This window comes from Strigops habroptila, chromosome 7, assembly GCF_004027225.2.
Source record: "Strigops habroptila isolate Jane chromosome 7, bStrHab1.2.pri, whole genome shotgun sequence".
NCBI classification, from domain to species: Eukaryota; Metazoa; Chordata; class Aves; order Psittaciformes; family Psittacidae; genus Strigops; species Strigops habroptila.
Window position 1 is genome coordinate 30010180 of NC_044283.2, and position 22810 is coordinate 30032989.

The window sequence follows — 22810 nt, forward strand, 5'->3', positions numbered from 1 at the left end:
TTGGTTAAACCATGACACCTTCCTTCTATAGCAAAATGATATTCCACCTCTTTCATAATGTCCCATTGTGCTATGACTTGCTCAGGATTTACAGAGACACTTCTAGTGGTTCTCTGCTAAATGAAAAGGAAAATCTTCAGACACGAATAAAATTATTTGCTATTGTTTTACTTTGTAAAAGAGAAAAAAAGGAAGTTTACACTTGGCTTGAACAGAAACACTTTTATGCAAAAGTGAAAATTAGTTTTGTAATTGATAGGTGTCATGAGTGGTTAGTAAGAAGTGCAAATGTATTGATACCATGATTTTATACCCACCTATTTTTTCTTACTAAATACTGTATTATAGCTAAAAAAAACCGTCTTAAAGAATAGAAATAAAACTACAGTGAAAAGCACTGTAACTAACATGTTAGTAAGAATTATTCCAGTGTAAAATCCTGCCAGAATTCTGACTCTTCTATCAGTATTGCATGTAGAACAAGAGTATATTGCTACATCAGCATATTCTAGACTTTACTGAAATCTGACTGACCTTGTCAAATTGCCTGCAATCTCCATCTAGTCTGGCTAAGTCAAAACCTCATATAATGTACAAATTTCACATTTTCTATAAGGTCTTAATAAATATTACGCACATAAAGTTGATAAATGCAAAATGATTCTCCCACAAACATATTCTTATTTTTATGGAAAGAAACTTTTTATACTTTGTGGTCTAAATTCAAGTGTGAGGTAGGGTTTCTTTAGTGACTCATTGTTCTGACAAATAAAAGCTCAAAAAAGCCCAAAATATTAGTCACAAAGTATTAAAATGTAATAATAAATAATATGAAGCATTTAAAACTATTTTCAAAAATAAACAATTCAATGTGAATAATAAAGCTACGTATGACATTTAAAATAAAATTAATACAGAGAAGGTTTCTTTTAAACAAGCAGAAACTTATGAAAAGTGTGCCTACCTACAATAGAGACAGCTGCACAGAGTAGGACATTACTGTTAAGGTTAGAAAGAACACATTTTACTGAATTTACGTTACTTGGCTTTTGACTAGACATAAAAAGAAAACATTCGATCTCCTCTAAGATTCATTCCTGTGATCAAAACACAAAGCAGGATCAACCAGTTCATCTTCAACAGATGCTGGTATAATTTGTTCTGTAAAGAAAAGGAAGGAAATTCTACATTCTCTGCAGCCAAACTATTTCAATATTTCATTATTCTTTGCATTAAAAAGTCTTGGCTTTGGTTTTGATTCTTCCAAACCAACAGAGAGTACCCCTTATTTTTCAACAGGCTGTTTCTCAAGGCCTCAAGACTGATATCATATTCTCTTTGATATTTTTTCTTTAAGCTAAACAGCATCATCTTTTTCTCTCTTCCCTGAGAGATCATGCTTCTGCACAACTAATCAATCTCATGGCTCTTCATTCTATCCAGTTGTTTATTGAACAATGATACACTAATCTGGAGTAAGCACTTTGGAGAGGTGCTAAACAGATCAGAAGAGCTGCAGGCTCTATTCCTGTTTACAGATTCTAGCTTCATATTTGACTTTCTTGCACCACATGATGCTCTTCAGCTCGTGATCCAAAATCATTCCTGACTCTTTTTCTGAGGACTCCTGTGAATCTTACTTATGAATTCTCTGAGTTTTTAAAATTGACTTCTGGAAGTCAATTTGATTTTGGTTTGCTGTTGTCTTTTCCGGTAACTTTCAAACAGAGGATGTTCTCATTACATGGTGATTGCCCTGTCTCAGATTTCCTTCACCTTCACATTCTCAGTTCCTCCCTGTTGATCAGCAACACTCCCTAATGTTACTTTTTCAACACTGTGTCATTCTTATAATCTATAAATCTTTTGTACAGTCCACATCTTGACCTGTTTTCCCATCCCTGTCTCTCTCCATAGTTAAAAGAAACAAGAGGCATTCTAAAATGCTGACACCAGGCCCTATGCATTAGGTGATTCTTTTTGTTTATAAAAAGCTTAATCTGTATAATTGTCTTGGTTTGGTGGTCAACATTACCACACAGGTTCTTTGCCCTTTTACTAGCACCAATGAAGTATAAATCCATTTCCATTTTGAATCTCAGAGCAATTACACATTCTTCAGATGCATCCATTTCTGGATATCCTCTGGATATTAAGGTTTCTCTCTTCATTCTCTTTTTATGACATGATTGTTACCATATATAATTTAGTTCATTTTATAAATTACATGTTGATTTTTACCATTATTTTTTCTGGAATTTACACTACCCATTCTGAATTCTTATCCATTTAGCTACACTTCTTAACTTTTATACATACAAACACACTTCTGTTCTTTCTGAACCTTTAGCAAAACCACATAGTTAATGTATATAGTTGCATCATGTGATGCATTTAGTTCAAACAAAAAGGCCTATATACATTGATGATGTTTTTCTAGAGCCAAAATAATGGCTCTAGATCTTGATGTGCTGAATGTAATGCTCTCAGACATTCTGAAATCTAAACTCATCATTAGCCACAATGAGGATAGGAATTTAAATATACAATGTGGGCTGAAGACTGCAGGCCATGTTTTTGTGGGTGATACAATTTTTTTCCTGGAGTTGCTTCCTGTGGGTGAAATTACTCCTACCTTATAGGAGTATGCTATGAATAAGCTTGGAGAGGTATTGCAGAGTAGAAATTATTTGAATCTGTTTTTCACAGCTTTGACTGCATACCTGCTTTATAAATAGCTCTACAGATAACAGTGAAGTCCAAGATGTTACTGGTAGAAATCTGCTAACTTTTCCTCTGAGTAAAGGTTTGTTTCAAACTGTGACTGCCATGGACTAAACCAGTACCTCCCTGTGAGAACTTCTGCATCTATTCTTTCTGCTACTTTCTACCTAAATTTAGAGTCAAGATCTTGTTGTTCATTCATATAAGTTATGAAATATGATGTATGTCATGACATGTTCTTATCTAACCTCACCATGCAGTTTACAGCTACTAAATACATTAGATTGTACTGAAAGTTGGTTAGGGTAAAAAATTTGTCTTAAGATTGGATAAAAATGAAAAAGCCACTTTGTAGTGGTTTCAGATAGGATCAAGAAGAAATAAGGTACAGTTCTGACATATATCACATGGCACACAGTAAGAAGCACATCTGTATATTTTTTTTGAAAAGTCAGACACCTGCAATATTTTCTAAAAATTTAATAGCATTCCTCCTATTCTAAAGGCTTTACAAAGTAAAATCCAAATGATCTCATCTTCTAGCATCTAATGAGAATACTGTTCCAGGACAAAACAAGATATTTTTGGCCTATAATATCGTCATTATAGGACAAGTATTTGGAGCCAAATACTCTTTTCATGGAAGCAAAATCCTATAGTGCTTTACAGCTTGACCCTTATCTCCAACAATAGAATTTTCTTTCCAGGCAGAAATAAATCACAAGCAAGTACTTTCAGGCAAAAAAGACAAAACGGGAATGCTGGAGCTCCTTTATGATTCACTTTCCCCTCCTGTGGGTAGCTGTATCTTAAAAATAGAGATGGGTCTGACTGCTGTAATTTAAATGTGCATTCTTAAAACTACCAGTGCCTGAGGGCATGTGATTGTCAGGCTTAGCTCAGGTTTTAAGAGTTAGAATTTTATTACAAAATCTGAACCTAATTCATATCCAGTTCCTGCATCAACTCCTTCTGAATGCTTAGTGTCTGTTTTCTAAACAAGCTGGTTTGATTTAATTTAACAGTTATCTCAGCTTACTAATAAGGGAGCAATTTTCCACTGGGCTTTGGCCTTCACATAGGCCATGTGGATTTGCCCGGTATCATCCAATCCAGACACTTCAAAACTACAACTGTTTCAAATTGAATCTCTGGAGTCTACACAGTCCTTCAACAGACTATGACGCAGATATTGGCAGATTTTCCTTTTTAGAAATTTATTAATTCTTACACTAGTTACAAATATCCAATAACTTAATCAAAAGTTTAACCTGAAAAGCAGATTCAGTCTGGAAGTTAGAATCAGTCTCTGGATCAATACTGCCTTGTACCAGAACAAAGCAAACAGTCTCTTCCGTAACTTTGGGAAGCTGCTGGCTGTGTTCTGCAAAGGAACAGCCCAGACAAGCACAGGATCAGTTCAAAACCATAAATCTTATTTAACGGAATTAAATAGATTACATCCCAGAAGGAAAGGAAAGGGTTAAAATCTGTCTTTTCTTATAACTTATGTTACGAAAAAGAGGGGGAAAAAATGTTGACTATGGAAGGAGAGGCATTTAGAAAGCATGGATTATAGAAAGGTTGACTCTCTAGGTAGAGGATGATTTTCCTCTACCTAAACATCAAAAAAGTATCATTTTTGGTTTGGGATTTTTTTTTCCCCTTCCTTTTCCTTTCTCCTGCCTGACTATATGCTGGCTCCTTTTGTGTCTCTGTCTGCAGAAAAAAACCTTGCTGAGTATTTTTTCTGTGGAATGACTGTAAGACATTGAACATATTTTCCTGGGCTGGCAGAACTGCTTGTACACTTGTCTGCTTTTGGGTCTATTCCTTTTTCAGGAAAACTTCTTTTATCAAGCTTCTTTCTCTTTATATACGTCCCTGAGACCAATCATTCTGTTCCTTGGCATGCTTTTGGTCAAGTGCCAAAAAATCAGTATCTTTCTTTTGCAAACAGTTATTATCCTTAGGTCAATGTAATTCTCCAACAATCTACATACTCACCTGCAGGCTGATGTAAGTACACATTGCTTGTAATCTGGGCTGGCTGGATGCTTTCTACCCTTAACTAGAAGATATAAATCTATTTATGCAATGTCCTGAATCAGAAATTTATTTATCTAGTGCAATGTCCCGAATAAGAAATTTATCTAGTCTCACTGGTTTTACCCTGCCAATAAGACTTCCAGTTCATAGGCAGCTAGGAGTTCACATATACGTGCTTGTAATCAGCTCTATAGCTGTACCTCCAGCATAATGCTCTGACAGGCTGCTCTGTTTCCAAGTGGTTAGACTGCTGCAATAACATTATCTTTCAACCAGAGCTCTCATATAGATCAATCTGGACATTAAGTGCTTCCCTGAGATCTAAATAAGCTTATTAGAAACCTTATTAATCCAGAACATTTTGGGGTAAATATTAATGTAGTCATTTCTGAGGAAACACAGAAATTCTATATATGTAATGTATTTTTGTTACTGACAGATGATGATAAAAGAATTCTCACTCACTCAGTGTTCAAGTTACTGAGAATCTGGCATATCTACTTAAAGGTTTAACTTTTTACTAGAACATCAAATACAGCAGTTTTATTGTGGTCACATAATTTGGCTGCATAAACCAGCTTAAAGTGATTGCTTCCCTTCATCTTGTGCCACTTCACTCTCCAAACTCCATCTGTCCTAAATGACAATCCACCAACTGAATGTGGCAAATCCAAGACCTTCTTTCCCATTCATACTGAAATTCCTATTCAGTCTCTGAAGGCACTACATATACGCTTGCTGTAATAACAACATACATCAAATAATACTTTATTTTTCTACATTTCAGTGCTTGTTATAAATATTTTATTTCTACTTTTCCTATCTTATTCGCAATTCACATATATTTCCTCATATTTCTTTCATATTTCCTTTTTATAACCATAAGCCATATTTCTACTTTATCATTTCCTTTTAACTACTCTGGAAGACTTTTCTATATTTCAATTACCTACAGACTCACAGTCCTACAGCATAATCTTAAAATCAAAACTGAGATACTGATGCACTCCTTTGCATATTAGTTCTGGATATTAGAATATTATTAGAATATAAGCATGTAGGTATCTTCTGAAGTTTCCTTGGTATGTCTAGGCTCTCATCTTTCATCTAGTGTAGTTAATGGCTTTGATCAGAGCCATGGTGAACCCACTATAAGCATATACTTTAGTGTAATGTAAAAGCTACTTGCAGCCCTTTACTGATTTTTCCCTGACACTGTTCCAGTGTCAAAGTAGATTTGACCTACACGTCCTGCAATCAATCAGAGAAAGTTTCCATTAAAACTGAAGTATGCTATCTCCTGTTCTTCTCTGACTTCTGTCTTTCTATTTGACAAGGATTGACTATGCTATTTGACAAGGAAGAAGGCTCACAGGAAGTCATTAAGGTCTGCAAAGTTTTCATGCGTCTTCTTTTGTTTCTACTACAAGCAAACATGTGCAAGCCTTATTACAATTTAAATCCATGATACAAAAATAGTCAATGAGAAGCTGTAAATCTAATCTTTCAAGTTTTTGTTCATCAAGAATTTCTTACACTGCCTTATGATAGATTGCTTGTTAAAGCTGTGCATTATAAAAGCTGTCTGAATTCAGGAAAAAATCATAGAACACATAAATCCCACATTGCCACAGTGGTTTATAAATGCCCATACAATGGGCATGCTTTAGAAAATTAATTACCAAAATGAACCACTTATTGGACCCATTCACAGTGAAGTGTTTCCAAAGTGACAGTAGTCACAGCTAAGCAAGAGAACAAAATCAGGTTTTCATTGTAGTTCCACACTTAAATAACTGTGTGTGGGAATTTCACCTCCAAATAATATTAATTTTTTGTTTTCTCTTTTCTTCCATAACTCCTTTCCTACATCAGCCTAAGTCACCATGATTATCAAAATACAGGCTTGAGAAAAATACACTAAAAAAATAATTCTGGTTGATGTTTGACATTATGATGTCTTGCCAGGTTTCATCGCCCATATCATGTCATATTGAGTAATACAGACTGATTGATGCAACTCACAGAGACATGTTTTTGCTGAAGAATTTAAAGGTATCAAACAATCTTTGGGCAGAATTCAGAGCTACTATATGAAAGAAAGATTTTGTTATTTATTTTTCCATGAAGACAGAATTATATGGGGTTTTTTTGTTTACCCCCTATGAGATTTTAAAAAACCCCAAAACTTTCTTGAGATTGCATGGATCATACAACTTTTAGTCTTCATTAGGAAATCTATGTTAAATAATTTCAACTTTAGACTGAAGCCAAAAGTAAAGCATAGACATCTTATTACAGCTTTATTATTTGTCTGCAGATTAGCACTTACAATGCAAAAAGTCTTTTAGGGAGCAGAAATTGGGATATGAGGTTATTTTGTCTAAACCCTTCAGAAATACTCATTTAGAAATATAGTATCTTCCCTTCATTCTGTGGAGTAAAATTTTAATTCTATAACAAGATGACGGAAGGGTTAATCTAAAGTGGGCCCTAGGGATTTAAAGCATAAAATTAAAACTATCCTTTTCTAGCCTCATTATAAGAGATTACTAATGAAATCTGATTTCGAGACAAGATGATTATCCAGAGATCAGAAAGAATGATCCCAACTTCATTAAATTACTTTTGAATAAACACAAAAGACAACAATAATTTTCAAGTGATTTTTAAAAGTAAATTACTCTTTCAAATTACAATTTCAAAACACCTTGACATGTTTTTCTAAAGAAACTGCCTGAAATATTGGACATTAAGCTGTTTAATGGAACATACTTTGTATTTAACTTCATGACCTAAATGACAACACTTAGAGCCTAATAAATCCTACAATATGCAGTTTCTTCGCAATATTTAAATGCTGCTTATATCTTTCTTTTGTGTGTGTGTTTGTGCAAGTAATTAAAGTCAATGTTTTTATTATTTTAATTCTATAAAAGAATTTTTCTAGTTCAACGAAAGAATTTCTTTGAAAAATCAAGCCACAGACGGAAAATCAATTACTTGTCCAAACAATTCTAGTAGTGAGTTTCTCTGGTAGGACTCAACAGGTATACAGTAACTCCTTAAACTCAGATGAATATATCAAAGCAGCACTAGGTTTTCCTAGCCTTTATTTGGTTTTTTTTTCTTTTTTTTTTTTTTTTCCTGTTTTTCATTTAATTTGTGTGGGGAAGCTTAATACAAATGCACATACAGCCAGGTTTATTTCTAGAACTCAGGAAAAAATCCTGTTCTTTTCACAAGGAACGATCTTATATCCCATGCTAAGCATCATTGAATAAATTTTCACTAGTTGTTCTGCTTTCTATACCACTGATATCAACAGGTGCTGTGGGAACTCACACCACTCTGAAGTTAAACACAATTGAGCAGTGCTGTACTTTTGAAGTCCAATAAAAAAATTACCATGACATCTACAACTTATGATTACATTTCTTAACAGCAGATGTAATCCTCAATGCTATTTACAGGATGTTTTGGTTTTTAACTTATAATAAACACTTTGAAATCTCAATTGTATATCAATCGTATGTTTCAGATCAACTTTGTTAAGTACTTAATATTCTGATCTCAGTATTTAATATTCTGATCAAGTCTGAACCTTAGCAGGATTCCATATGGAATCATAGAATCATAGAATCATAGAATGGTTAGGGATGCAAAGGACCTTAAGATCATCTAGTTCCAACCCCCCTGCCATGGGTAGGGATGCCTCACACTAGACGATGTCATCCAAGGCTCTGTCCAACCTGGCCCTGAACACTGCCAAGGATGGAGTATTTACCACTTCTTTGGGCAACCTGTTCCAGTGCCTCACCACCCTCACAGTCAAGAACTTCTTCCTTATATCTAACCTGAACTCTTTTGATTCTCTTTTTTTTCTCTTCGTGTGTTATTCCAGTTATTTTCTTCAGTTTTACTATGGTAAAATTCTTGTGCAACTACTATCTCTGAAGCATTCCTGCTGACTCAACAAAACACTGATGCCTCCCTCTCCTAACACCAAATTTGGTAACGCAACACAATTCAGTGTATTATACTGGATACTGCAACATCACTCAACAGCTTTTTCTTTTGGTTTAGCAGTATTAAAACAGATTGCTCAGCTAGAGGAGATAGACAAAGGTCAGACACGAATGAAACAGGAAGATGAATTATCCCATATATACTGGCAAGCATCAATCTTGAGGTTTATGAAGAAAGTTCAGTCATAGCTTGACTTTGGGCTTCCTGGATATATTTTAATGCTGTATCTGGCATTTTATGTTATATCTGGTTCTACATGAAAGTAGGAGTACCTATTTATTTTTATTTTTTTTTAAAGGCTTAAAGTTGCTAATAATTAATTTTTTATTTTTACAGACTGGAAAGGGATAACATCATAACCATCATAAACCAGAACCATCTTATACTTTCTATATAATTCAACTTTCAAACTAGCAGGCTAATTTCAAACTCAGTACAGCAGGCATCCCCAGATATAAACTGACCTAAGCTAAACACCCCTGACTGATGAAGCAATTCAAGTTTTGTATCTTATTCTAGATTATGAATGGATAGTTCAAATCCAACCTAAGTTCAGGTAGGCCTTTATTAAGCAGTCGAACCTTAAAACAGAATTAGGTAACCAATTTTTTTTATAAGTTCACATTTCTAATATTAAATGAGTTACTGATATACATTTAATGTTTACAATTAAATAACAATGAGAATAATTTTTTCTATTTTATTGAAAAAATGTTCAAGTCAAGTGTTTTACTGTTCAGCTGAGCTTTCTAAGTAAAGCAGAGTACATCGCCTTAATTGACATGGAAGATAGACTTGATATTATGTTTACAGAAAAAAAGTTCATAGTATATGACCCCCCTTACCATTGTGAAGGGACATTACCTAAACAAATGGTATAGGTACCACAAAACAATGCTTAACAGTAACATATTAAAGCCAAATCAGTGTGAAAAGGGTGATTTGAACCATTGTTGGTCCTGCAGAGCTTAAATTTAAGTCTGCCTTTAGAGGAACTGATTTTTGGAGTATGCAATATCTTTTGATTGGTCAAGAAATCATTGATGATGAAAAGACTTCCTCTCCAGTTGATGAAAATCTTTTAGAAGACTGATAGATTAATTACTACTAATGATATTAAAGGAGGGGGGGGAAGTTTACATCCACTTACAAATTTTATTATTATCATACCTGTTACTTTCAGTCTGTCAGCACCAATAACAATCTCATCTTCATCTGCAGAAAACAATATTTTTCCACCTTCACTTGCCCTCACTTCAAATCTCTTACTCTGGGCCTCCACAGCATCAGCTCCTGAAATCAAGGAAGTGAATCTTTCATCTGTAATATGGTGTAAGAATATCATCGGCATACACAGAATATCCAAAACATATTGAATACATGAGGCATTTATAAAATACTGGGCTTTCCGTAAGCCTGGTAATTTGTATTATAAAATATTGTTAAATTAATTTACAGAATAACTATTTCACTACTGCATATCAGGATAGAATTTAAACTGAAAAAGACATCTATTTCAGTGTTGTGTGAAAGTCAACACAAGAACTTGGAATGTACTTAAATTCTGAGATCTTGAAATGGCTATTCAGACAGAGTTTTCTGGGGTTTGCTCAGCTTAAACTGCAGGGGTTTTGCCAACAGCAAAAAAAGATAACATAGTCTATTCCATAATCACCAACAAAGCAGAAAAGGGTATTTTTCATTCAGTTTTACTGCAAACTTGAACAACAGAATAAGAAAATGAAAAAACTCCAACAAAACAAAAAAGATGAACTGACATATCACAGTTTATTTCATATTCTATGAAAATTGGCTCAAAGCTCTAAAACTCTAAAATAACTTTGAAATTAAACAAACCTATAGAATTGCATCTAACAGTGCAATAAAAGAAGTCTGTAGATACCAAAACTCTGTAAATTTACTATGCCTTTCAATTGACCGGTCTTATCCTTATTCTTCAGTGTTTTTTCCTGCTAAGTTGTTTTTGAAAATTTGTATTTTATTTTATATTTTATTGTATTAAGTGAAAGAAAAACTTTAATTCTAAAAATGGTATCGAAAACCAATGAACTGCATATAGCACAACCAGCTGTAACGCAAATTGCAAGACTTAAGGGAATAATTATCTTACAATTTTCGACAATCATTGATCCCTAATTACATTTCTAATGTACACCTGGAATGAATCATAATTCTATATGGGTAAAAATTATGGGGAAGGCATTACGGACAAAGAAATCCTTTTTTGTCATTTCAGTTTATCAATTTGCCTTATAGGTTTGTAAAAAACATTTGCTTCCATAATGTGGAAGTTTTCAGCTTAATACGCAAATGCACATTATCAAAATATATGAAATACAAAATATATCGTAATATTTTATTTATAATAATAAAAGCTGTGATAACTAATTTTAGATGACTAATTGCCATAGCAATTTATATTTACCAAATCAGCTATAAAATCACAACAACAGTTCCTCTTACTGTCAAATCAACTTACATTTGTAACGTGAAATATTTCTGATTATTTATAATTCATGAATATAAGGAGAACATGAAAGGGAATACTAAAAACATTTGTGATGCCAAATTTTCTTGAAGTTAGACATGTTTATTCTGTTGTAAAAGTCTAAAATGGTATTTTCTCCCTCTCTTTGTACAATTGAATTATATTTTCAATGTGATAATCAGATGGGTATCTTTGTTTTGAAAAATACTAAATTTCTGTAAAGACAGACCAGGACATATTTCATATATCCTACTGTTACCCACAGGTTAAATGCTACATCTCACAAACATTCCAGGATGCTCATTTATAAAACGTATCACAGTCTAATTGTCCATCAGGATAAATGTAATCACAATATATATTCACACATAGCTGTCTTACTGAATGAATTCGTTATTCTCTAAACATTTTCCATAGGTCAGCAGTTATGTCCCTGGTAGTGTTGCCCCCGGGCACATCTGAATTTTTTGTTTAAGAATTCAGCTAGTGATGCATGCTAGCAATACAATTGTGAAGGATACTCTGTTTTGCTGCACTGACACATGTAAAGATATCTTATTTAAAAGCTTTTAAATACGTATTTATTTGTTGTATGAAAACTTAATTTTTTGAAACCCAGTGAGATCTAGGCATTTCAACTCATCAAACCTCTGGTGAGTCGGAAAGGCTGTTGTGTATCTGTCCAGTGCAGAAACACATGAGGAAATTAGAAGGTCAATTTATTCGTTTCTTTTTTTTTTTTCGATTTTACTTCATTTTGAGATATTTAAAAGGCATACAATTAAATGGCATTAATTGAATGCAAAATTTATTAAAGTCATATTAAAATTGACCTAAAATATATTCCTTTGAGGAAAAATTGGAAGGAATAATTTCTCCTGGGTTAGTCAGAAGTTTGCTTTCAAAATCTCAAAGCCCTTCTCCATTTGTGTATTTATTTTTCTGTACGAGTCTAGTTTTCAATCATTTTGTGAAATTCATTCTATTCTAAGCGAAGTCTTAGAATAGAAGACTTGCATTTTGAATTATTGGAAAATGTAGGTAAGAATTCTGTTGAGAAAGTAAATTTCAGTTAACAAGAAATATTAATTGTATTTCAAAACAGTAAGTTCATAATTTCAGATTGCTTAACAACTACCATAACCTTCTATGTAAAACTACTGCATATTGGAACATAATATCAAATATAGCACTTGATAGACTATCACAATAATCAAGAAGGTCACACATGTTAAAGTCTTTAAACACCTCTATATACAAAGCATTGTATTCTTATCTCCACCATTTTGCAGAAGGAAAACATACTGCACAAAACGTAAGGGTACAACCAGTCCCTAAAATGAAGGCACCTCCTACTGGTAAGTGCATTCATGGTGCTCAGTACCCGGTGTCCTGTACGTGCTAGACTGGTGCGGCATCACCTGAACTGATGTGCTGCCAGGCACTCTGCCTGGGTGCTTGCATTTTCTTTGGAGGGAAACTGCAGCAAGGAGGAGGAAGGAGAGCCCTTGAGTATCACTTCAACAGTCAGAAAGCATACTTCAGTCAAGTTTTGGGGAAACAATCCGAGGACAAAAAGCTGAAAATGCCTCCTACAATATCTAGATAAAGGTCAGTCAGGATATTTATGCTATAACAGGTAATAAACCCAGGTAGACTGAGCACATTCTGCTTAAAGTGAAGCATTGTCTGGAGAGCTCTATGTAAAAATAGTATGCTCATTTATGAAGACAGGTAACGAGAACATAACAAAGGGGACAATCTTTTTAGTAGCACTTGTGATGGGATGATGGGTAATGGTTTTAAACTAAAACAGGATAGATTTAGATTAGATATTAGGAAAGGATTCTTCACTGTGAGGGTGGTGAGGCACTGGAACAGCTTGTCCAGAAAGGTGGTAGATGACCCATACCTAGAAACGTTCGAGGCCAGGCTGGACTGGACTCTGAGCAACCTTGTCTAGTTGAAGATGTTCTTGCTCGTGGCATGTGGCATTGGACTACATAACATTTAAGCATTCCTTCCAACCCAAAGCATTCTATGATTCTTTGAAAACTAAAATACTCCACTCAATTGATAAGAAAAAAAGAACCCCCACCCCCCCAAAAAAAAACAACCCAGAAACAAACAAAAAGCAATATAATCCATATTTATTGTCATAGCCCAGGAGACTTGTTTTTTAACAGCTATGGGTTGCAGAGCAAGGAGTCCACCAGAGTGCACTGCCTGCCTTATAACAGCATCCTGAAGAGACAGGAAAGCAAAGCTGAAAAAGGATGGAAGGTTGGACCTATCCTTGTCCTGCAAGCACAGTTATGGGTCAGGAAATCAAAGGATACTAACAAGTAACTTAATATTAATTAGATTCAACTTGTTTTAAGAGCTGATGATTGCTTAGCTACCTAAAAGAAAGTGGCATTATAAGTACTGTGATGCTGTTAATTTACACACATAAAAGTTGTTAGTTTGGTAAAGAAAAGGGATTAACAGAAAACGTGAGAGAAATCAAAGAGAAAAAAGACCTGCCACATTCTTATTCATCATATATCACTTCTAGTGACAGCCCATGTTTCAATAACTGCTCTTTAATACTTGTAATGATTTAGGATAATAGAGCTTTTCATGAAGACTGTCTTGTTTTAACCCCAGCTGGCAAATAAGCACCACACAGCTGCTTCCTTACTCGCCCTGGCGGGATGGGGAAAGAATCAGAAGGGTAAAAGTGAGAAAACTCATGGGTTGAGGTAAAGACAGTTCAACAGGTAAAGCAAAAGCTAAACACACAAGCAGAACAAACCAAGGAATTAATTCACTACTTCCCACTGCAGGCAGGTGTTCAGCCATCTTCAGGAGAGCAGGGCTCCATCACATGTAACAGTTACTTGGAAAGACAAATGCCATCAGTCTGAATGTCCTCCCTTCCTTCTTCTTCCTCCAGTTTTATATGCTGAACATGATGTCATATGGTATGGAATATCTCTTTTGTCAGCTGGGTTCAGCTGCCCCGGTTGTGTCCCCTCCCAGCTTTCTGTGTACCGCCAGCCTACTTGCTGTGGGGTGGGGTGAGGAGCAGTAACGGCCTTGACTCTATAAGCACTGCTCAGCAGTAACTAGAACATAGAATCATAGAATAGTTAGGGTTGGAAAGGACCTTAAGATCGTCTAGTTCCAACCCCCCTGCCATGGGCAGGGACACCACACAATAAACCATGTCATCCAAGGCTCTGTCCAACCTGGCCTTGACACTGCCATGGATGGAGCATTCACAACATCATTGGGCAACCTGTTCCAGTGTCTCACCACCCTCATGGTAAAGAACTTCTTCCTTATATCTAACCTGAACTTCCCCTGTTGAAGTTTAAACCCATTACTCCTTGTCCTGTCATTCCAGTCCCTAATGAAGAGTTCCCTGTAGCATCCTTGTAGGCCCCCTTCAGATACTGGAACATCCCTGTGTTATCAACACTGTTTCTCGCACAAATCCAAAACATAGCCTCATACCAGCTACTATGAAGAAAATTAACTCTAGCCTAGCCAAAACCAGCAGAACAACTTGCAGAACAATGATCTGGAGCTTCTAAAAAGAAATGCATATACTTTGGATACTCCTCATTTGTGCTTCTTCAGCAACATGTTAGGTAGAAGTACCCCTAGAATTCAGCTACTCCAAAATATCATTACAGGATATAACTCTACTTTTTCATGCTAAAAGAAATGGACTTTTCTTTTATGTTGCACTCAGAACTTAGAAGTACATCACTTAGTATTACTCACTTATTGCTGAAAGAGAGGTTAGTGTATTCAAGCCACTTGAGAGATTATTAACAAAACATAATACATGTGAAGTTTGTCTCTTTGATGTAAAATGTTATAAAAATAATTTTGAAAAGTTAAACTGCCTATAGGGTAATCAATGTTATCAAAATGGAATTCTGTTTCATTATATTTTCATTTCCCAGTTGAAATAAGAGTAAGCAGTTGCGCGTGCAATTTATTAGTGTATTATCTTCTTAGTTGTAATGCAAATAGCTATGTTCCAAAAACACTACAAACATACACATCTCATAAAATGTCTGAATCTGTAATAGCACTACTAACAAAAATTATGAATCACCTCTTAGAATACTATGCATAAAGAAAGCAATTTTTTTTTTTAATTTATTTTTAGCTGAAACCTGTAGAGCAGTCAAACTATCCATTATGCTTATTTCCAGCAAATCAAATCTGCTTGAATAATGCATATTTCAGTCCAAAGACACATGCAAGAAAATCTGCCTTCCAAATTCTGCTTGGAAAGGTTCTTCTTACAAAACACATGGCTATCTGGAAAACTTTCTAGCTCTGCTACTTTATGTTATACTACTAACCTACTTCATACTAGAGATACAGTCAGCTTCTTAATAGATTTAATTAGGATCAAGGGATGTCAATGGCAAACTCTTGTCATCTTCTGTCGAGGAAAATTATTTACTCGTAAATTCAAATAATACTGAATTAAATTATTTTCTGTGATATTCCATTCATTTAAAATATATAGATGAAAAATGTGTATTTCATATTCCTCCATACATCATATATAATGAACGTTTATAACACATGCTTGTTGCACAGCAGTTGCATAATCAGTACTATCATTAAACCAGCTACATTAAAAACAGTAGAAAGCATAAAATCATTTATTTTAGCCATAGTGAAGATGCATTAAATAAAAATGTTGGGCAGTACATACAAAATGAACACAGAAAATTATAGTACTGTAATCTAGATTAACACTCATAAAGATTATACTTCAAGACAAGAATGGTGTCTATTTTGAATCTGTACAGTGTCTAGTCTGATTTACTATTAAGTAATACCATAATAACAACCATGAAGAATGCATGTTTTTAGCATTTTGTTTTTTAAAGTCAATCCTGCCTTGTACTACTTTATTATTATTCAGGAAAACAAATTATAACCACTACTTGGAATTATAATAAATACTACCAAGAACTCCCTGGTTTTTCAAGGTTTAGATATGATTATAAAGATACAATTTTAAAGATGGAAGGGTAAACACTCTATTTACCAAATATGATTTAATGCTGATCAGGTAAAAATCTTGTCTTCTGTAATACAGTAATCACACGGTACAAGTGTAAGATCTTGGTGGTTGTTATTAGGTGATGAGATCGAATTTTCTACACGTGGTAAGTGTGCCTGGTTAGTTTGGGTGTGGATTTTTTTTGGCATTACTACCAAGCTTATTGCTATTGAAATTCCTGCTCATCCTGGATAGCATATACTGTGTTTTTTCACTGTTTGGAGAGAATGAGCAGTCATTATAGCTGGCTGGCCAGTTCAGATCTCCCCTACCAGCAGACTGAACCTCTTCTGAACAAATTCTGCAGTTATGCATATTTTGCTTTATAATGCACTGTATCATGTTTTTTGCTGTGGGAAAAGCTATTCAGGTTGGAGACCTTTTTTTCTTCCCCTAAGTATTTTCCATAAAGTTCATCTCCCTTCCAATTTTCTGTAAAATGATAAAATAGAGGTAATAATGCTTGTATGATACTTGTGAACATAAGAAGTGATGTAGACAGTCGTTACTATGGAGACAAAACAGACAAACTAAAAGTAAGAATATTTCCCTAACTGGAACAGTTTCTAACCAAACACTACTTTAGACATAGGTTTTAGATTTTTAAGAGTATCTAAAAACTGCTCATTACTCATTTAGGACATAAAATAGGTTTGGGACTTTAACCCTATATATTAAAATCACACATTCTCCCCGCAGCAAAGTGCTCTACTCCCACTCCTATCAACAACAATGAAAGTAACACAAATGTTAAAAACAAGGTGAAGCTAACATTTGCTTTGCTTTTTCTTCTAGTCTGTTTCCAGCCATCTACAGTGCATTTTCATTCATTCTCAACTTACTGAAACATAAGTTGAGACTGAGATGCAGGAAAAATAGTAACTATAAACAATACTAAATACACAAGAAGACACATTTTTTTCTCTTCTGTTGATAAAGATATTTTGTTTGCTTTTATCAGATGTAGATGAACACTAGCAGTTATGTCTAGTTTCTAACTTACATTCCATGTCCACCTGGCAGACAACAAACTCAGACACAGAAATACGTAAGAAATCAACCACTTTAAATATAGGGCCTAGGATTCAAACAGAATTACCATGAATTATGATCTTTGTAAATGCAAAATATAATGAAATTCAATGTACTGTCTTCTGATTTTTTCAATGAAAAAAGGGTTATTCAAACAGTTATTAAATGCAGGATATTTCTGGATGACAAAGAAAATTACTTTTATGAGAATGCCTTGATGTTTCTGAGATGGCAAATAAAAAAGATACAGCATTTTTAATAAAAATTCAACCCCCAGCTGGGTCTAAAATCAGTATTTGTGAAGCATACCTAGATAAAATTTCGTTAATATTCATGGGAATGTTAGATATTATATTATTTTGGCCAGCAGATGTCTCAGAAATTTTTCAGTGAATGCAAATGCAATAATGCAAATGAAGGTCTCATACCAGCTGAATAGAAGCATTGAGAAATGTGAATAAAGACAGCTTTCAGCTGAAAGCAAGACATCTGTACAAGCAAACATTCATGGCAATCAGAACACATTCTGTGTTCTGTTTGCTGAGGAAGGGAAGGACCCACTTTTTTTATATCAAAAAAGGGCAAAAGCAGCAATTAAAAAACCCCCTACCTGGGTCTGTCAATACTTAATGGCCATGCTACAGAGACATCAGAAAGCTACTGCTTTTAGTTGAGGCTGACCTTCAAGGTTTCCCCATCTGAATGACTACCTACTCAGACAAAGGAAGCAGAGCAAGTGCTAGGCCAGAAGAAGCAGTGCACATATTTGTTACCTTTTTTATCATCAGACTACAGTGAGTAATACCAGCTGTCCACATATATTGTTAGCAGAGGGATAAGCCACACATTTATATAACAAAAACATATATGAAGAAAGAAAATTAAGCAGAACCACATGAATCGGACAAGAAATATGGTGGTAGCATGGCTTTTCCTTCTTTATGATCTACAGACCCTCTGGAATCTATAAAAGATTAGTGACATTACAGGTTTAGGACTTGGTCAAATGGATTTTACTTCTAGAAACTTCATGAAAAGATGCACCTAAAACACTGCCTGTCACCTCTGCAATGGATAGAATACATCCTTCCCTCAATCTGCCTTCCTGGTGCATCTTGATGATGGAACCACAGGGATGAAAATTCATATAAAAGTGTATACAAGTTGCAGTAGATAGCGCTTTCCATGCTACTTCTATGAGGCTACAACTATACAAGAGCAAACCTGTATTTTTGATCCTATTATCCCTATCATATGGTATTTTTTATCGGAAACTTTGAGAAATTACATGGCTAAACAGACCTTGGATCTGATACAGCCATTCAGAGGTTTCATCAGCTATGATCAATACACATGGATGAATGAAAGTAAAATGGGCTCTTGAAGGTTGCTTGAACTTTAAGTTGATACATTAATTTTGCTTCTGTAAGGGCTAAAAGCACGTGCATTATCTGCTCCTGTGGCTCAGCTGACAGGTTGTAAATTTATCTATACTATCTTAATCACTTATATGGGTCCTCAGATAAGAAAGCTACACAAACCAAAGGAAGATATGCCAGGCGCCTAGTTGTCTGTGTAAGACTTCAGACAGTATGTTTTCTCTATTTATATTCTCATAAAATTTAATTTAGTCAAAACATGAACTAGATAGATGAATTGAGGCTTGTGGCAAGTATGAGTATTTTTCTCATAATACTATAAATATATTGTAAAAATACAATTAACATACGATAACATATAATATAAATATAATTACATAAAACACCTATAAATGGCTAAATTAAAATTAAAATTATTTAATGATTTATATTTAAATATAAGGTAAATAATGAATATACGAAATTATAAATTTATATTTTTTTATTACCAGCCTTACTGCATAATCTTTCCTGTGGATGTTTTCCTCTATTGTCCACAAATCTTTCTTTATGATACCAGTAAATAGCCATACTGTATTACATTCTTCTTATAGCTATCAACTTTATCAACAAGCTTAAATGTCCAGCTCACGCAAATGAATTCGTTATAATTCTAACGTATTTTGGAGTACTCCAAAATGTGAATGGGAATAGAAAGTTTATCAGTTTTTCCTCCTCATGATGAATGCAAACTGAATAGTACTAAACCCTAAGAGAAATGTCAGCATTATCCTCAACCTCGGAATTTTTAGCTTTCTGAGATGTGATTGGCTTTTACAACTGAAATCATTTACAAAGCTGATCATATACCTTTCAGAAGCTGAGGCTTACTGAAGTAGTCTGTGTGTTACATTTCCATACACAATCAGTCGGAAAGTTTCCATTGTCTGTTAGCTGAGTTAGGCTATAAGATTATTGCTAGATTGTTTGGCCACTGCCTGTTTCAAAAAATCCAAGTAGTCTACTAAATAACTGAAGTATATTATTTACAGCATATTCGACTGAAAATAAGTAAGAGTTAAAAGAGAGAGAACAATATATCATACAAGATACCTGATTACATGCTGTGCTTAATGAAGAGCACATTCAGATCAAATAGCAGGAGCACATGCGAGACAGTAAAGGGAGTATGAAATTTCTTAATTACATAGATGAAACTCAAAGATAAAACAGGAATGTTGCATTTCTCCTTGGGAAATTGAACATCTTGCAGATCATAAGGCTATTTATTCCTTTCTAAAACTATTTCTATCACTATGTGTTTCCTTTAGGTCAAACTTTCAGTCTGACTTTGTATTGAATGTTCTAAAAATTTCCCTGAAATTCTACTGGAAAACTCTTACTGGTAAATCTCTACAATCTCACATTTTTTCTTATAAAGAGATCTGATGTCTGACCTGTTTGTATCCTTTGAGACCTTCTGTCTCATCTGCATACTCTCTGAAATAATTTCTAATAGTGCAATAGTACCTTTCTGGTGCCTGCTTTATCATTCTAAGTTGAATTGGACTGGAACTGAAATTGCATTAAGCGAAAAGCATTCATGTCACCTAATGGTTGTTTACCTTTTATGTTCATGATTTTACTCTGTGGCCTTTTTTACTGCCTGTTACGTATCATCCTTTGTGAAGATTTAAGAAGCAGTTCAGTTTTTTGTTTCTTACTGGTAATATTCTCTGTAGGCACTAGACGCAGTCATTCAGAAATTTCTTTCTACTCTGTAGGTATTTTTAACATTTTTGGCTGCTTATCACTATAAATTAAAAGCCAACCTAAATATTTTACTTGTATTTTATATATACACTTATAATAACTCTGCCCCACCCCTCCCCCCAATTTTATTAAAAATATACAAGTTGCTTTTCCAGATGTTTTTGGCAGTTTTCCAGGGACTTCAAATATAACCTGTTCTGACTAGAAAATATTGTATAACATTATTCACAATGTACTGAATTAAACCATTAAAAGTTTTCTGAATGCAAATTAAACTTCTTAATATAAATGATGGCATTCATCACAATTTGAGAGAAAAAGACTGAAACAAAGGATAAGAGCTCCCAGAGTAATTAGAAGTTTGCTTGGAAAAGGAATGTTAAAAAAAAAAAGGCTTTAAATTTAATAAAATTAATTCAATGCTGATAGCTATAACATAGGGTCGACTAGAAAATCCACTTTTTCCGAAGTGACTGTTTCTCAGATTACCTGCTTTACCTAAAGAGTACAAATATGGTGAAGTTATCTATGCAGAAGTTGTTAGCATTTCATATAATGGCGCCTTATCTGAGAAAGATTCAATGAAAGAATGTACAAAATATTAAAATATATACAGGATTCATCTACAAAAAGGTTACCACTGGATACTAAAACAGGAGTAAAAAATTATAGCCTGATGACCAGAAAATGATAATTTTCTGCTACTTGGTAGTCTTAGCAAACTGCATTTGCAGATTTCTGAACAACTAGCTTTCACTATAATGATAGCACAAGATGATGATGGCTCAGCCCAGCTCTCAGGATTTTAATATTATCCATTTAGGAAATTACTTATCTCCTTGCCCTTGACAGTGGGACAAGGGCCAGAAAAGCTGCAGAATGCAGCTTCTAAAGTCTTAGCTTCTAGAAGTGTCTCTTCTGATTAAAGTTCTCAGTAGAGTTCATTGTTGACTTGCATCACAGAAGATGCAATTCAATTCACAGATTAAGATATCTACCTTAGATTCCTATCCTGCTGACACTTAAATTCTGTCTTTATCTGTGATTTGAATCAATCCCACAGAGTCTACCTTTCAAATACACCACTAGGCTATACTGATAGCTGTGGGGTTGTCTTTGAAGGACACTGGACATGTGATGAGCCAGCCGTATGAGGGCCTCTTCTAAGCATGCAGCCACATACCAAGAAGAAGATAAGAGGAAGAAAACATCTGCAGTCGGATACATGGGAAGAACACCAGGAATTAGATGAACCAATGAGGACACTTACTGAGCCGTCTGATTGCCTCGTGCAAGAGGGCTTTTACCAATCAAAAGGCACGTGACTGCATGTAGAGATAGAAAACTCTGTATATAAAGGGATCGTGGGAACAATAAAGTGGCTTCTGCTTGATTCACATTGAATTGTGTAGGGTCCATTGTCATCTCTCCTCTGTTGGCGACCCCGACATGATCATCATATGATAGTACCAGAAGGAACCCCGAAGGAGAGGACCGGCTGGAGAGCCGAGCCAGTGGGACTGGAGTCGGGACGGATTGGAGGACGTTCCATGAAGAAAAAGAATGTCCGTTGCAACGGGACACCCTTAGAGGTGAGCAGCCGGTAATAAGAGATGGGGCAGAGTGTAACAAAGGAAGAAAGCGCGATTGTGAAACTGCTCCTACATACACTCTCTAAGAGAGGAATTAAACACGATGAGCTTGTGCTCCAAAAGTTATTAATATGGTGCCGAGAGAACGGGTTCCCCCCAGATCCACAGGCCGCTTTTAAGGTCGAAACTTAGGAAAAGGTTGGGGAACGGTTATGGGATGCCGTAAGCGACGGCAACAAAGAAGCTAAGGGACTAACAACAACTTGGAAGCTGATTCTAACGACCCTTCAAGCGATGAGGGCGGAGCGATCAGCTGCTGCCAGAGCTTTTATAGCTTTACAGCCCCCATCGTCTAAGACCAAAGTTTTCAATCGGCTCCCTGTCCCTTCCCCCGCTGCCCCGTCGGCACCTCCGACAGAGGACAAGGTGGATCCCCAGAAAGACGAGGGGATGGAAGTGGATGAATCCTGGCCCGTACCGCTGCCTCCCGACCCTTGCGTAGAAAAGCCATCCACGGGAGAGCCGCCGCCCGTCCCACCCGACCCGTCTCACTCCAAGAGCTAGCCATCGCTTTTTCCACCTCTCCCTCCATCCATGCCTCCCCCAGCAGCATCTCCGCGAAAATCATCCACTCTCAAGCCCCACAGGGAACCGGACTGGG

At 35.2% G+C, this 22810-nt stretch overlaps 1 protein-coding gene across 12 annotated transcripts in view; it reads right to left on the bottom strand.

The window, feature by feature from the left end:
* The window catches only part of SGCZ (sarcoglycan zeta), a 494888-nt gene that overhangs the window by 72737 nt on the left and 399341 nt on the right, over positions 1-22810 (bottom strand). For 10 of the 12 annotated variants that reach the window (XR_003992315.1, XR_003992314.1, XM_030492658.1 and 7 more), the window contains one exon: positions 9973-10095. The exons of the other annotated variants lie outside the window; for them this stretch is intronic. Coding sequence is in view for 8 of the 10 variants with exons in the window: in XM_030492658.1 (XP_030348518.1) it covers positions 9973-10095 (123 nt within the window). In the remaining 2 variants the exon portion in view is untranslated. The remainder of the gene's footprint in view (positions 1-9972; positions 10096-22810) is intronic. 12 annotated transcript variants of the gene reach the window in all.